Genomic DNA, 10,214 nt, shown 5'->3' with positions numbered 1-10,214 from the left:
AACATCCATAGGACTTTGAAAAAAAAACAATGTGGTAATCAGGGCTGTTAAATTTTTATAATTAATACAAAGAAAATGAAAAACTTAAAAAATAAAACAAGGATATTCTACATTTAGTAAATTATTTTGGGGTTCAACGAAATGTATGAGAGTAAATTAAGTGCCTAGAAAAAAAAAAAGTGTCCAGAAAGGAAATATAGGTTTGTACAGAACCACTCAACACAAACACACAAAACCCATTCAACCAAAAGACACCACAATTCACGATGGTAAGAAAAAAGAAATCCACAACAAAATACGCAAAATTTGCATCCTTTAACAGAAAGCAGAAAAGGGAAGAGTAATCCAAATGTTAATTAAAATGTCTCGTTGTCAGTCCAAATCCACAAGGGAGGAGTAATGAGTGTGTTTTGTGCTTTCTTTCCTTCTTTCTTGTTCAGCACAGAAACCCTCCATCCTTTTGCCATTCCTTCATTTCCGATGTGAAAATTTCCGAGTTTCTTCATTAGTGACAGTCAATTAGGAAGCCATGGTTGGTGCTCTGTCTCACGCCTTGCCAGGCATTCCGTCTTGTTGTTGCCTTTGCCGAATCGATAATCACAAGGAAGATGGCAAGCTCTGCGTTTGGGGTTTCTCCACCTCCAGAGAAAGAAGCGACTCTGGAATCGGAATTGTTCGGGTTTACAAGAGGAGCCTCTTGGGTGACAACCTCACCGGGCGCTGGACTCTCAACGCACTCGACACCCACATTGGTGTCGAGACTGCTCCTCGTCACACCACCGTTGAAATCCCCGTCACCTGTTACCAGGTCGCTTCTTTCGTCTTTAATTTGAATGGGCTCTGTGTTTGTCAAATTGTGATTTTTACTTGTATTTTCTCTGTGGTTGAGAGAGATCCTGCAATAGCGACATATATTATATATGATATATACAAGTCGTTGAACATTGCCATCAAAGACCTTCAAATCACTCTGCTATCCTTACGTTAGCCATCCTAGCAGCGTAGCAGCCTGGCAGTGCCATAATCAAGTGTTTGTCTTAGTGTTTTAGTGATTAAGAAATTTGTTTCTTGTGTTATGATTTCCCTATTTTCGGAACTTCATTATAGGTCACCATTTACTAAATGCTAAACAAATGACTTTGCAGCTTATTGGCGTTCCTGCTAAGGCTGAGAAAGATGAGGTTGTTAAATCAGTGATGGAATTGAAGAGTGCCGAAATTGAAGAAGGCTACACTTTGGATACAGTCCGATCTCGCTTGGTACACACCTGGATTTTTATTCTTTGCTATTTATTTTTTTAATTAAGTTGTGCTATGTATTATATAGTTTAATTCCGTTTCTCTTACGGGTTTGTTGCCAGGGTCTCTTAACGGATGTGAGAGATAAGCTTCTTTTTGAACCAGAATACGCTGGCAATATTAAGGAAGAGATCCCACCTAAATCTTCCCTACGAATTCCTTGGGCATGGTTGCCGGGTGCTCTTTGCCTTCTTCAAGAGGTAAAGCTTTGTCTTTGTGCACTCTTCTTAATTTGTAATATAATGTTGCTTCTTTGTTCATTTTCTTCCCTTTAAAGAAAAATAAATACGGTTAATCACTGATTTAATTAAAGAGGAATTGAATTCTTTTTTCAGATATTAGTTACCGTACTATGTCAGTGAAACTCCATCTGGCACAGTGCTTTTCATTGTGGATTCTTGTAGATAATTTATTAGCTGGAACTGTTTTCTTCTTATTTGTAATTTTATACAACAACTTTTTGTTTTGGTCTAATTATAAACGAAAAAGGATTTTGTTTTGCAAGACACGGGTATATGATATTGGATTTCTCCATTATAGGTTGGGGAAATTAAGCTTGTGCAAGATGTTGGCCGCGTGGCTGTTCAGCATCCAGATGCTAAGCAGTATATTCATGATCTTCTTCTTTCTATGGCATTAGCGGAGGTAAGGCATATCAGCAAAGAGGTCAGGATATTGTACCATCCGTTTCTGCATTGTTATGCTTCCCTTTCTCATCTTAGGTGCTTTCTTGAAGTGTGCAACTGCAAAGGTTGGTTTTGAGAAGAACAAGGTGTCCCAAGGATTTGAAGCTCTAGCTCGCTCTCAGTGTCTTCTAAGGAGTAGAAAGTCTCTTGGTAAAATAGCATTGTTGTCTCAGGTAATACTCTCATCTTCTATTCTGTCAATATTTTGTTATCTGGTTTATCACTCTGGAATGGGACTGTTGTTTTTGGGTTGCAAAGTAGCGACCAGATATATACTAATAATCCAAAAGTATAGTGGATCAAATGTTGAGATGGATCATGGACCTGCTGGTTGAAATTTGTAAACTATGACAAATTTCTGTTTGAAAACATTTAACTTTATTCCATGCTTGTACTTGCCCAAAAGTATACTTGCTCATGCTGCTGTGTAAATCATATGTTGGTCATGTTTAATAGATAGAAGAATCTTTGGAGGAGCTTGCACCTGCTTGTACATTGGAATTGCTTGGCATGTCTCACTCACCTGAGAATGCGGAAAGAAGACGAGGAGCAATTGCAGCCTTGCGTGAATTGGTCAGGCAGGGACTTGATGTGGAAACTTCATGCCGGGTTCAAGACTGGCCATGCTTCTTGACCCAAGCACTGAATAGACTAACGGCTTCAGAGATAGTTGATCTTCTTCCATGGGATGACTTAGCTATTACAAGGAAGAACAAGAAATCACTTGAATCGCAGAATCAACGGGTTGTAATTGATTTTAATTGTTTCTACATGGTATTAACAGCTCATGTTGCACTGGGTTTTTCAAGCAAGCAAAAGGAATTGGTAAGTTCATTATTCTCCTAGGTTACTTGCTTTGAAATAATTAATTTTGAATAAGAAGGCTGATGGAATAGTTCCCTTCAAATTCTCTCGAGGGTGTTGTTGTCTGTTCCATTTTGTTAATTTCAGTATTTATCATATGGTTGTGCAGATTGAGAAAGCAAAATCTGTATGTGACTGCCTGATTGCATCAGAGGGTGCTGATCTGAAACTTGAGGAAGCTTTTTGCTTGTTCCTTCTTGGTCAGGTACATTTTTCAATTTCCTTTTAGTTTTATGTCCTGCACTGTTTCATAAAGTTGTTTTGGATATCTTGCATAGACTGAATTTGTTTTCCTTTTCTCCTTTCTGTTTTCTCTACTACGAAATATTAACTTGGTTTCCAGGGTGATGAGGCTGCGGTTGTTGAAAAGCTTCAGAAGCTGGAGTTGAACTCAAATTCTGCTGCACGAAATTCAATCTTAGGGAAGGAAGTTAAGGATACTTGTGGTGCAACTCAATCATTGGTACATCTCTTATGGGTTGTTGTTGTCTCCCTATTTACACAGCGTATATTGTGATCAATGCGGTCTATTTATGTATCAACTTCTTTTAATTAGTGGCATGCACATCAACATTCCAAAAAAGCATACACTGGTAGCCAGGGGCCACTCTAGCTCTTAATCAATTTTCCTTTACTTTCTCTGTGTCATGTCATTTGTTTCAGGAAAAGTAAAAGTTGTTTTTAGCCTGCAGAATAGATGGTTTATCATGAAAATGCATTGTGTTCCATGTTGTGCCATTTCACACTCTACTTATTTCAGTACAAACTTTATGTTTGTTTTCAAGGCCAGTACTTTCTCATGTCGGACTGCCTGCTGAACTTAATCAGGAAATGTGGCTGAAGGATGCTGTCCTTGCTGTGTTTCCAGATTCACAAGATTGCCCTCCATCGTTGGTGAGATTCACAATGATGGATTGATTAAGGATTTTAGTTTTGTTTTACCAGACAGTTTATGCATGTGTGTATGTATGTCTTTGCAGGCCAACTTTTTTGGTGGTGACAAGAGAACTCCTCTGAGCAAGAAAAGCAAAGTAGCTCCACAGAATTTGCCTATCATAAGTCAAAGACCAATGTCCGCTGCTTTTGTTTCAGAACGGAGAGATTTTGATAAATCTTTTTCCCATATGAACTCTTCTCAATATCTTGGAACAGCTGTTAAGCAGTTGGCTCCAACTGATCTGCGAAGTCCCTTGATATTGGGCAAGACTGGCAGTGGAACCAGTGCCAATGCATCATCAGTTCAATTGGAAAGGAATCTTGGCATGGACCGCAGTAAAGTTTGGGATGGTTGGTTTGCGAGAGGAGTTTTGGTTGGAAGGATCACTTTAGTTGGAGTACTGGGGTGCATTGTTTTTGCTACCTTAAGATTAACAGGATTGAAAGGAAATGTAATGAGAAGTGCTTCTCAACAGGCCTCCAGTAAGCGAAATATGCACACAAGTTCTATTGCTTGGACAACAAATCCATCTGCGGATTCTAATCTAGTCCCTGCTTATATCAAGGGGAATGGACTAGCTGGCAGATTTAAGAAGCTTTTGGTGACTTTTATGAAGCCGGTGGGGACTTTCTCAGATGCTGGAAATCGGCAGATTCCGTATTTGTCCTCTTCAACGGCTGTGTTTCGGAGACTTATGTCTATTGAAGAAGCTAAAGACCTTGTGAAGCAATGGCAAGCAATTAAAGCTGAAGCTCTGGGGCCCACTCATGAAGTTCACAGCCTCTCTGAAATCCTTGATGACTCAATGCTTGTTCAGGTGTATTTAAGCTTACTTCCTTTTACATGTTCTTTTCCTTGATGATTCTTGCAAGTTTTACTGCTTTACGGTATGGGTTTGGGTGGTTACGATTGCATGCATGGTTCACAGTGGCAGGCTTTGGCTGATGCTGCAAAAGCAAGGTCTTGTTATTGGAAGTTTGTCTTGCTACAACTGTCTGTCCTACGTGCTGAGATTTTATCAGATGAAGTTGGAGGGGAAACAGCAGAGGTTGAGGCTGTCGTAGAGGAAGCGGCTGAACTTGTTAATGAATCTGAGCAAAAGAACCCAAGTTATTACAGGTGAGTTGATTGAAGGGGTTATGATTATTTTTGTGGTTTCTGTTACTGTATTTGGTGGGGTGGGGTGGCGTGTGGAGGGGGTGATGATTATCGGGGCTTGTATTTGATTTCTTTTCTGTTGGAGTGATTGCAGCACCTATAAAATTTGGTATGTTCTAAGAAGGCAAGAAGACGGTTCGTGGAGGTTCTGTGAAGGGGAAGTGCAGACACCATCATAGCATTAGCCTAGCCTAGTTGCTGCTGTAAGCTTGAACCGTCCACGCCGAATAATGCTTTTCTAACTTGGTTCCTGCCTCCTATCTGTAATTTTTCTTGTGGAGGAGAGGTCCCAACTAATTGGAGATGTGGATCTAAATTGAGGGAGCTTTTTTTTTTTTTTTTTTTTTTTTTTTTTGTTCTTTTTTCGCAGAAGTATGAAAATGGTTTGTGTTGATAATTCTTTTAGTTGTGATTATGTTGATAAATTGTTTACATGAGCTGGAATAGAATGAGCATTGCTTTCATCGTCGTGTGTTTGTTGGCTTTGAACAAAGGAATTGTTTGAGACGTGTACAAATTATTGATTAATTATCCAACTCCAAGGACTAGGAAGGAGGATCGAGTTTCCAAATTTACCATGTCATCTTGTTATGCTAATTTAGCCATTTTTCTTTTTAAACCGAGACATTACTTAACGGGAAATTTGTTGCATGCAAGTTTTATGTGGAAGATGTGACGCGTTAGAGGTCCGAATATACTAATAATTGTCACATGCTTAAGTCAAAACTAGTAGGACACTCATGGTTTGGTAGTATTTCTTTCACTTTGAATTAAAAGATCTTAGGTTCGAATCTAGTGGATGACGAATTTGATATCAAATTAAATTGCCTATTGTGTGGTTTAAACAAACTCCTCATTCTTTTAGCGTAAAAATACTAATGTACTAAAAAAATAAAAAATTAAAAAAAAAGTCAAAACTAACAGACAAATGTCTGCCCCTTAAATAAGAGGTTTAGTGGGTTAAAAGGAGGTTTAAAGAAAGAAAAACAAAGGAAGCTTTGGAAAAGCAAGCCCAGCCCATGTTAAACCACAGCGCCCCACCCCACGGCACAAGAATCTGAGACTAGAGACCATTTCTTTGATCGCGAATTGAAGCACACATCAGACGACTATCAGAGAGAGTTTGAACGCCAATCACGGTGATGGGTCGTCAAGCCGTAGCCAAGCTGATCCGTTCGATCGCATCGCACAGAACATCTCCGTCAACGTCCCTACTTCAGCGCCGCCATTACTCCCCGGCTCCGCCACCGCCCCCCGCTGTCTTCGTTGACAAAAACACTCGCGTCATATGCCAAGGCATCACCGGCAAGAACGGCACTTTCCACACCGAGCAAGCCATCGAATATGGCACCAAAATGGTATCTATCACTTGCATTCCCCTCTCACTCTCTCTCTCCCTTCTCCAAATTGGTCTCTATATGTGCTTTCATCTGTTTCCGATTTTCGTTTGCTTTATTGAAAATTCTAGGTTTTTCTCAAACGCATTCATACAGGCCGGGCCTTAGATGTGTATGCAATTTTACTTGAAATTTCTGCTAGTGATTTACACAAAGCCGAAAGCTCCGGAATCAATTACCAAATTACTGGCGCCACCTGAGATTATTTTGCTGTTTTACACTTTTTGGGATTTCCTTTTGATTCTCGTGCTGCTATGTTTATGTATTTAGATTCATTTGCTCATGTGCTTAAACTTGTTTGTCTCTTACTAGTGAATATCGAAAGCGGAGTTTCAAATTGGTAAAAATAATTGGGAATTGTGTTCATGTTGACATGTAAACTCGCGATGTGGGTTTCCTAATGCGGCAACGCTAATGCAATATATTAAAGAAATCCCACTGTTTACTTACTAGTAGCAATGCGTAACATAGTCAAATGAACTGCTAGATAGGAGTGCTTGCAACTAATTGACTAAGTTTAGTTTCAAGGTTAATTTTCTATAACAAGCTTTCTTTCTGAAATATACTAAAAAAAAAAAAAAACTTAGAGTGATCCATTTTATTTTTCCTTTCTTTCTTTTGTTGATTATATTTGTATACGATTGTGCTGAAACAGGTGGGTGGTGTAACACCGAAGAAGGGTGGGACTGAGCATTTGGGACTTCCTGTTTTCAACTCAGTTGCAGAAGCAAAAGCTGAAACAAAGGCTAACGCCTCAGTCATATATGTCCCCCCACCATTTGCTGCTGCTGCTATTCTTGAGGCAGTGGAAGCAGAGCTGGATCTTGTTGTTTGCATCACTGAGGGGATCCCACAACATGATATGGTAGTGTTAATTTCACCAATATCTTTAAATAGGAAAAATAAGATCACCATGTTTGTACTTGGGATGATGCGCCAGTAGTCTCATCTTTTGGGACTTGTAAAGAACCTCTAACCATATTTATTGAGTTCATCCTTCATGGACTATCATATGACTTGGAATACAGACTTCATTGAACTTGATCGGGGCTCTGATAATTATTTTCAGCTCACTAGTTCACTGAAAGCGTAGTTATTAATCTTGAATCTGGTCTTCTGTGATTCGTGCGAGTGTGTTATTGAAGCTAATATTTATGAATTTCAGGTGCGTGTCAAGGCTGCTATTAACAGGCAATCTAAAACTCGGCTCATTGGGCCAAATTGCCCTGGAATTATTAAGCCTGGTGAATGCAAAATCGGAATTATGCCTGGCTACATTCATAAACCTGGGCGTATAGGAATTGTTTCTCGATCTGGTACCTTGACCTATGAAGCAGTGAGTACTAATTTTAATCCAGGGGGACTGGGAGAACTATCCGATTAGCCTCTACAATTTTTCCTCTCCAACATACAATTTTCATATTAATTTGGTCCTTTCAGTAGATTGGATACTCTTATTATGATTCAATCTTCAGCTTTTCTTGTTTGATATTTGAATCTTGTGGGCACCAGTTCAGTTCCTTATAAATCTAACTAATTTTTTCCTTTTACCCTGCAGGTTTTCCAAACAACTGCTGTTGGCCTTGGACAATCCACCTGTGTTGGTATTGGGGGGGATCCATTTAACGGTACAAACTTTGTTGATTGCATTGACAGATTCCTACAAGATCCTCAAACAGAAGGTTAGGAGTTTGAATTAGTTTTTCTTTTCATGTTGCAGTTGATCAAATTGCAGATTGAATGGAAGGATATGCATCCTTTCATCCGCTTGTGTATTTGTTTATATTGCATGCATAGGTTCATATTTATGCTATGAGTGTCCATAAAATAATTGATTGTATTCGGACCCTCCTGTTTCCCATCTCTATCTCACACAGACACCCATATTGTCTTAAGTCATACAGTTATCCAGCTTTGATGAGGTAAAACAATACTCTGTCAGCGTTAGTTCAGTTTTAAGGTTCAACATTGGAGTATATGTTCGATGTTAAAAATCAGGTTAGTTCACCACTGCTGGAAATTACATTAGTACACTGAGCATTGTAGACTAGACGACATCCCTGGATTGACATTGACCGACTATAATTTGTTGAGTCAAATAGAAAGTGTTCTTATGCTCCCATTTTCCAACCCTTTTTAGGGGCTTTATGATAAGCGTCATGTTCCAACTACTTTGACTGGATACTAATTTCCATTTAAAGTTCATCGGTCGTTTTGGGACTTTTCTCTTTTATGATTTTGGATGCTCGTCCATTCTACTATTTTTGGCTGGCTGACATTGTGTATGTTGCTTAAACACTGCGTTAACCAACTTTTTCTTGATGTAAAGTGTATGTATTCATTTCTTACATCTGTCATCTGTGTGGATGTTGGTGAAGTATACAATAAAACATGTCTTGAAGTAGAGGACAAGTAATTTGAAATTAATTCCAGAATGTGCGTGTTTTAGGTATCATTCTTATAGGAGAGATTGGTGGGACTGCAGAAGAGGATGCTGCTGCATTGATTAAGGTAGGAATCTCACTAATTTTTGTTTGTATACCATAGTTCATAGGTTTCTTCTGGTGTCTGAACATCTAAGGACCTGTTGAGCCATACATGATTTTACTTCTCGTAGATTCTCAAAGTTAGCTTCATTAACAGTAAGTACTGGTGTCTATATTTGTTGTCTGGATATGGGTTGCTCCAACTGATTCTCTGACCAATTAAACAGGAAAGTGGAACTGAGAAGCCTGTTGTTGCATTTATTGCTGGATTAACCGCACCTCCTGGTCGTCGTATGGGTCATGCTGGAGGTATATAATTCTTACCCTCTCTCTGTCTCATTGTCTAAGGATGAGTGTGTGGTTTCCTATATGTTATGATTACTCACATCTGGTTTTGCAGCTATTGTGTCGGGGGGGAAGGGTACCGCACAAGACAAAATCAAGACACTAAGGGAAGCTGATGTTACAGTGGTGGAGTCTCCCGCGAAAATTGGGTTAGCCATGCTTGACGTCTTCAAACAGAGGGGCCTTGTGAATTAGCAGCTTGACAACGGCAGTTCATTAGCAATCACACCTATAATATTCTATGGCAAGATGTCAAAAACAAGATGATTGTCTTCAATTTTTCACTGAATATAACTCAATTGCGGTGGAGCATTTGAATGCTCCGAGATTTCTTCCCCCATTAATTTGGTTTTTGCGATTGTTTTTTCATACATAAGTGATTTGAAGGGATTCCATAATATGAATATTGTTGCTGTAGACAGATTCTGCTCAGGGAATTCACAGATTCTGCTCAGGGAATTCATTTCGTAACTTAAAGGCTGAATGCCGACTGCCGAGCCAACAACAATGTTGTAATACAACTTTTTACTGTCCAATCTGATTAGAAAAACAAAGAGGACAGAGGGAAGGGTCTTCAATCGAACTTTTATTTCTTTTTTCTGGTTACAACGTTTGTTTCTTTGCTTGATAATGATTTTTAGGGTAGTGCAATTCACACGCTCATTTTTACTTCTCACACACTCCTCTCAATTTTCGGTTGTCGGATCGAATGAATTGAAGAAGATCAATGAATGAAATTAACAAAGGTGTATGGGAGGTAAAACTGGGTTTACGGATAGCAATACCCTTTGACTCTTACGTTTGTTGACCTTATTAGAGATTGTTACTGGCACTAAATTACTAATACAAACGGATTGTATACGACCACTGATAAACACCATAATATTGTTGGGTAAATCGCCAAAATGATCCTTGAGAATTGCATAACTCATCATTTTGGTCCCTGAGATTTCAAATTGATAAAAGTGGTCCATGAGATTGTTCACCATCCATCATTTTGGTCATTCCGTTAAAAACTACATTAAGTGTCCCAGAGCTCTTGG

General features: G+C 39.1%; 2 protein-coding genes across 2 annotated transcripts; both read left to right on the top strand.

The window, feature by feature from the left end:
- The first annotated feature begins 212 nt into the window (after positions 1 to 212).
- On the top strand, positions 213 to 5,518 carry LOC126599730 (plastid division protein CDP1, chloroplastic-like). The gene is made up of 12 exons (XM_050266145.1): positions 213 to 808; positions 1,146 to 1,259; positions 1,361 to 1,498; positions 1,839 to 1,943; positions 2,035 to 2,157; positions 2,441 to 2,809; positions 2,958 to 3,053; positions 3,192 to 3,311; positions 3,677 to 3,742; positions 3,829 to 4,602; positions 4,714 to 4,904; positions 5,038 to 5,518. The coding sequence occupies exons 1-12, from the start codon at positions 530 to 532 to the stop codon at positions 5,120 to 5,122; spliced, it is 2,460 nt and encodes an 819-aa protein (XP_050122102.1). The 5' UTR covers positions 213 to 529; the 3' UTR covers positions 5,123 to 5,518.
- Positions 5,519 to 5,944: 426 nt separating this feature from the next.
- On the top strand, positions 5,945 to 9,780 carry LOC126599738 (succinate--CoA ligase [ADP-forming] subunit alpha-2, mitochondrial-like). Its single transcript, XM_050266158.1, has 7 exons — positions 5,945 to 6,301; positions 6,996 to 7,205; positions 7,506 to 7,676; positions 7,899 to 8,022; positions 8,790 to 8,851; positions 9,054 to 9,135; positions 9,227 to 9,780. Exons 1-7 carry the CDS (start codon positions 6,086 to 6,088, stop codon positions 9,364 to 9,366), a joined length of 1,005 nt encoding a protein of 334 aa, XP_050122115.1. The 5' UTR covers positions 5,945 to 6,085; the 3' UTR covers positions 9,367 to 9,780.
- The last annotated feature ends 434 nt before the right edge of the window (positions 9,781 to 10,214 follow it).

The sequence above is a fragment of the Malus sylvestris genome, chromosome 14, assembly GCF_916048215.2.
Source record: "Malus sylvestris chromosome 14, drMalSylv7.2, whole genome shotgun sequence".
Lineage (NCBI taxonomy): Eukaryota > Viridiplantae > Streptophyta > Magnoliopsida > Rosales > Rosaceae > Malus > Malus sylvestris.
The sequence above is the reverse complement of the archived record's forward strand: the minus strand, read 5'-3'. Positions and strand labels throughout refer to the sequence as shown.

Coding starts and splice junctions, on each gene's coding strand:
- LOC126599738 (XM_050266158.1), top strand. CDS start 6,086: ATGGGTCGTCAAGCCGTAGCCAAGCTGATCCGTTCGATCGCATCGCAC. Junction 8,852..9,053: donor ATGCTGCTGCATTGATTAAG/GTAGGAATCTCA, acceptor CCAATTAAACAG/GAAAGTGGAACTGAGAAGCC. Junction 9,136..9,226: donor TCGTATGGGTCATGCTGGAG/GTATATAATTCT, acceptor CTGGTTTTGCAG/CTATTGTGTCGGGGGGGAAG.
- LOC126599730 (XM_050266145.1), top strand. CDS start 530: ATGGTTGGTGCTCTGTCTCACGCCTTGCCAGGCATTCCGTCTTGTTGT. Junction 2,158..2,440: donor AAATAGCATTGTTGTCTCAG/GTAATACTCTCA, acceptor CATGTTTAATAG/ATAGAAGAATCTTTGGAGGA. Junction 2,810..2,957: donor CAAGCAAGCAAAAGGAATTG/GTAAGTTCATTA, acceptor ATGGTTGTGCAG/ATTGAGAAAGCAAAATCTGT.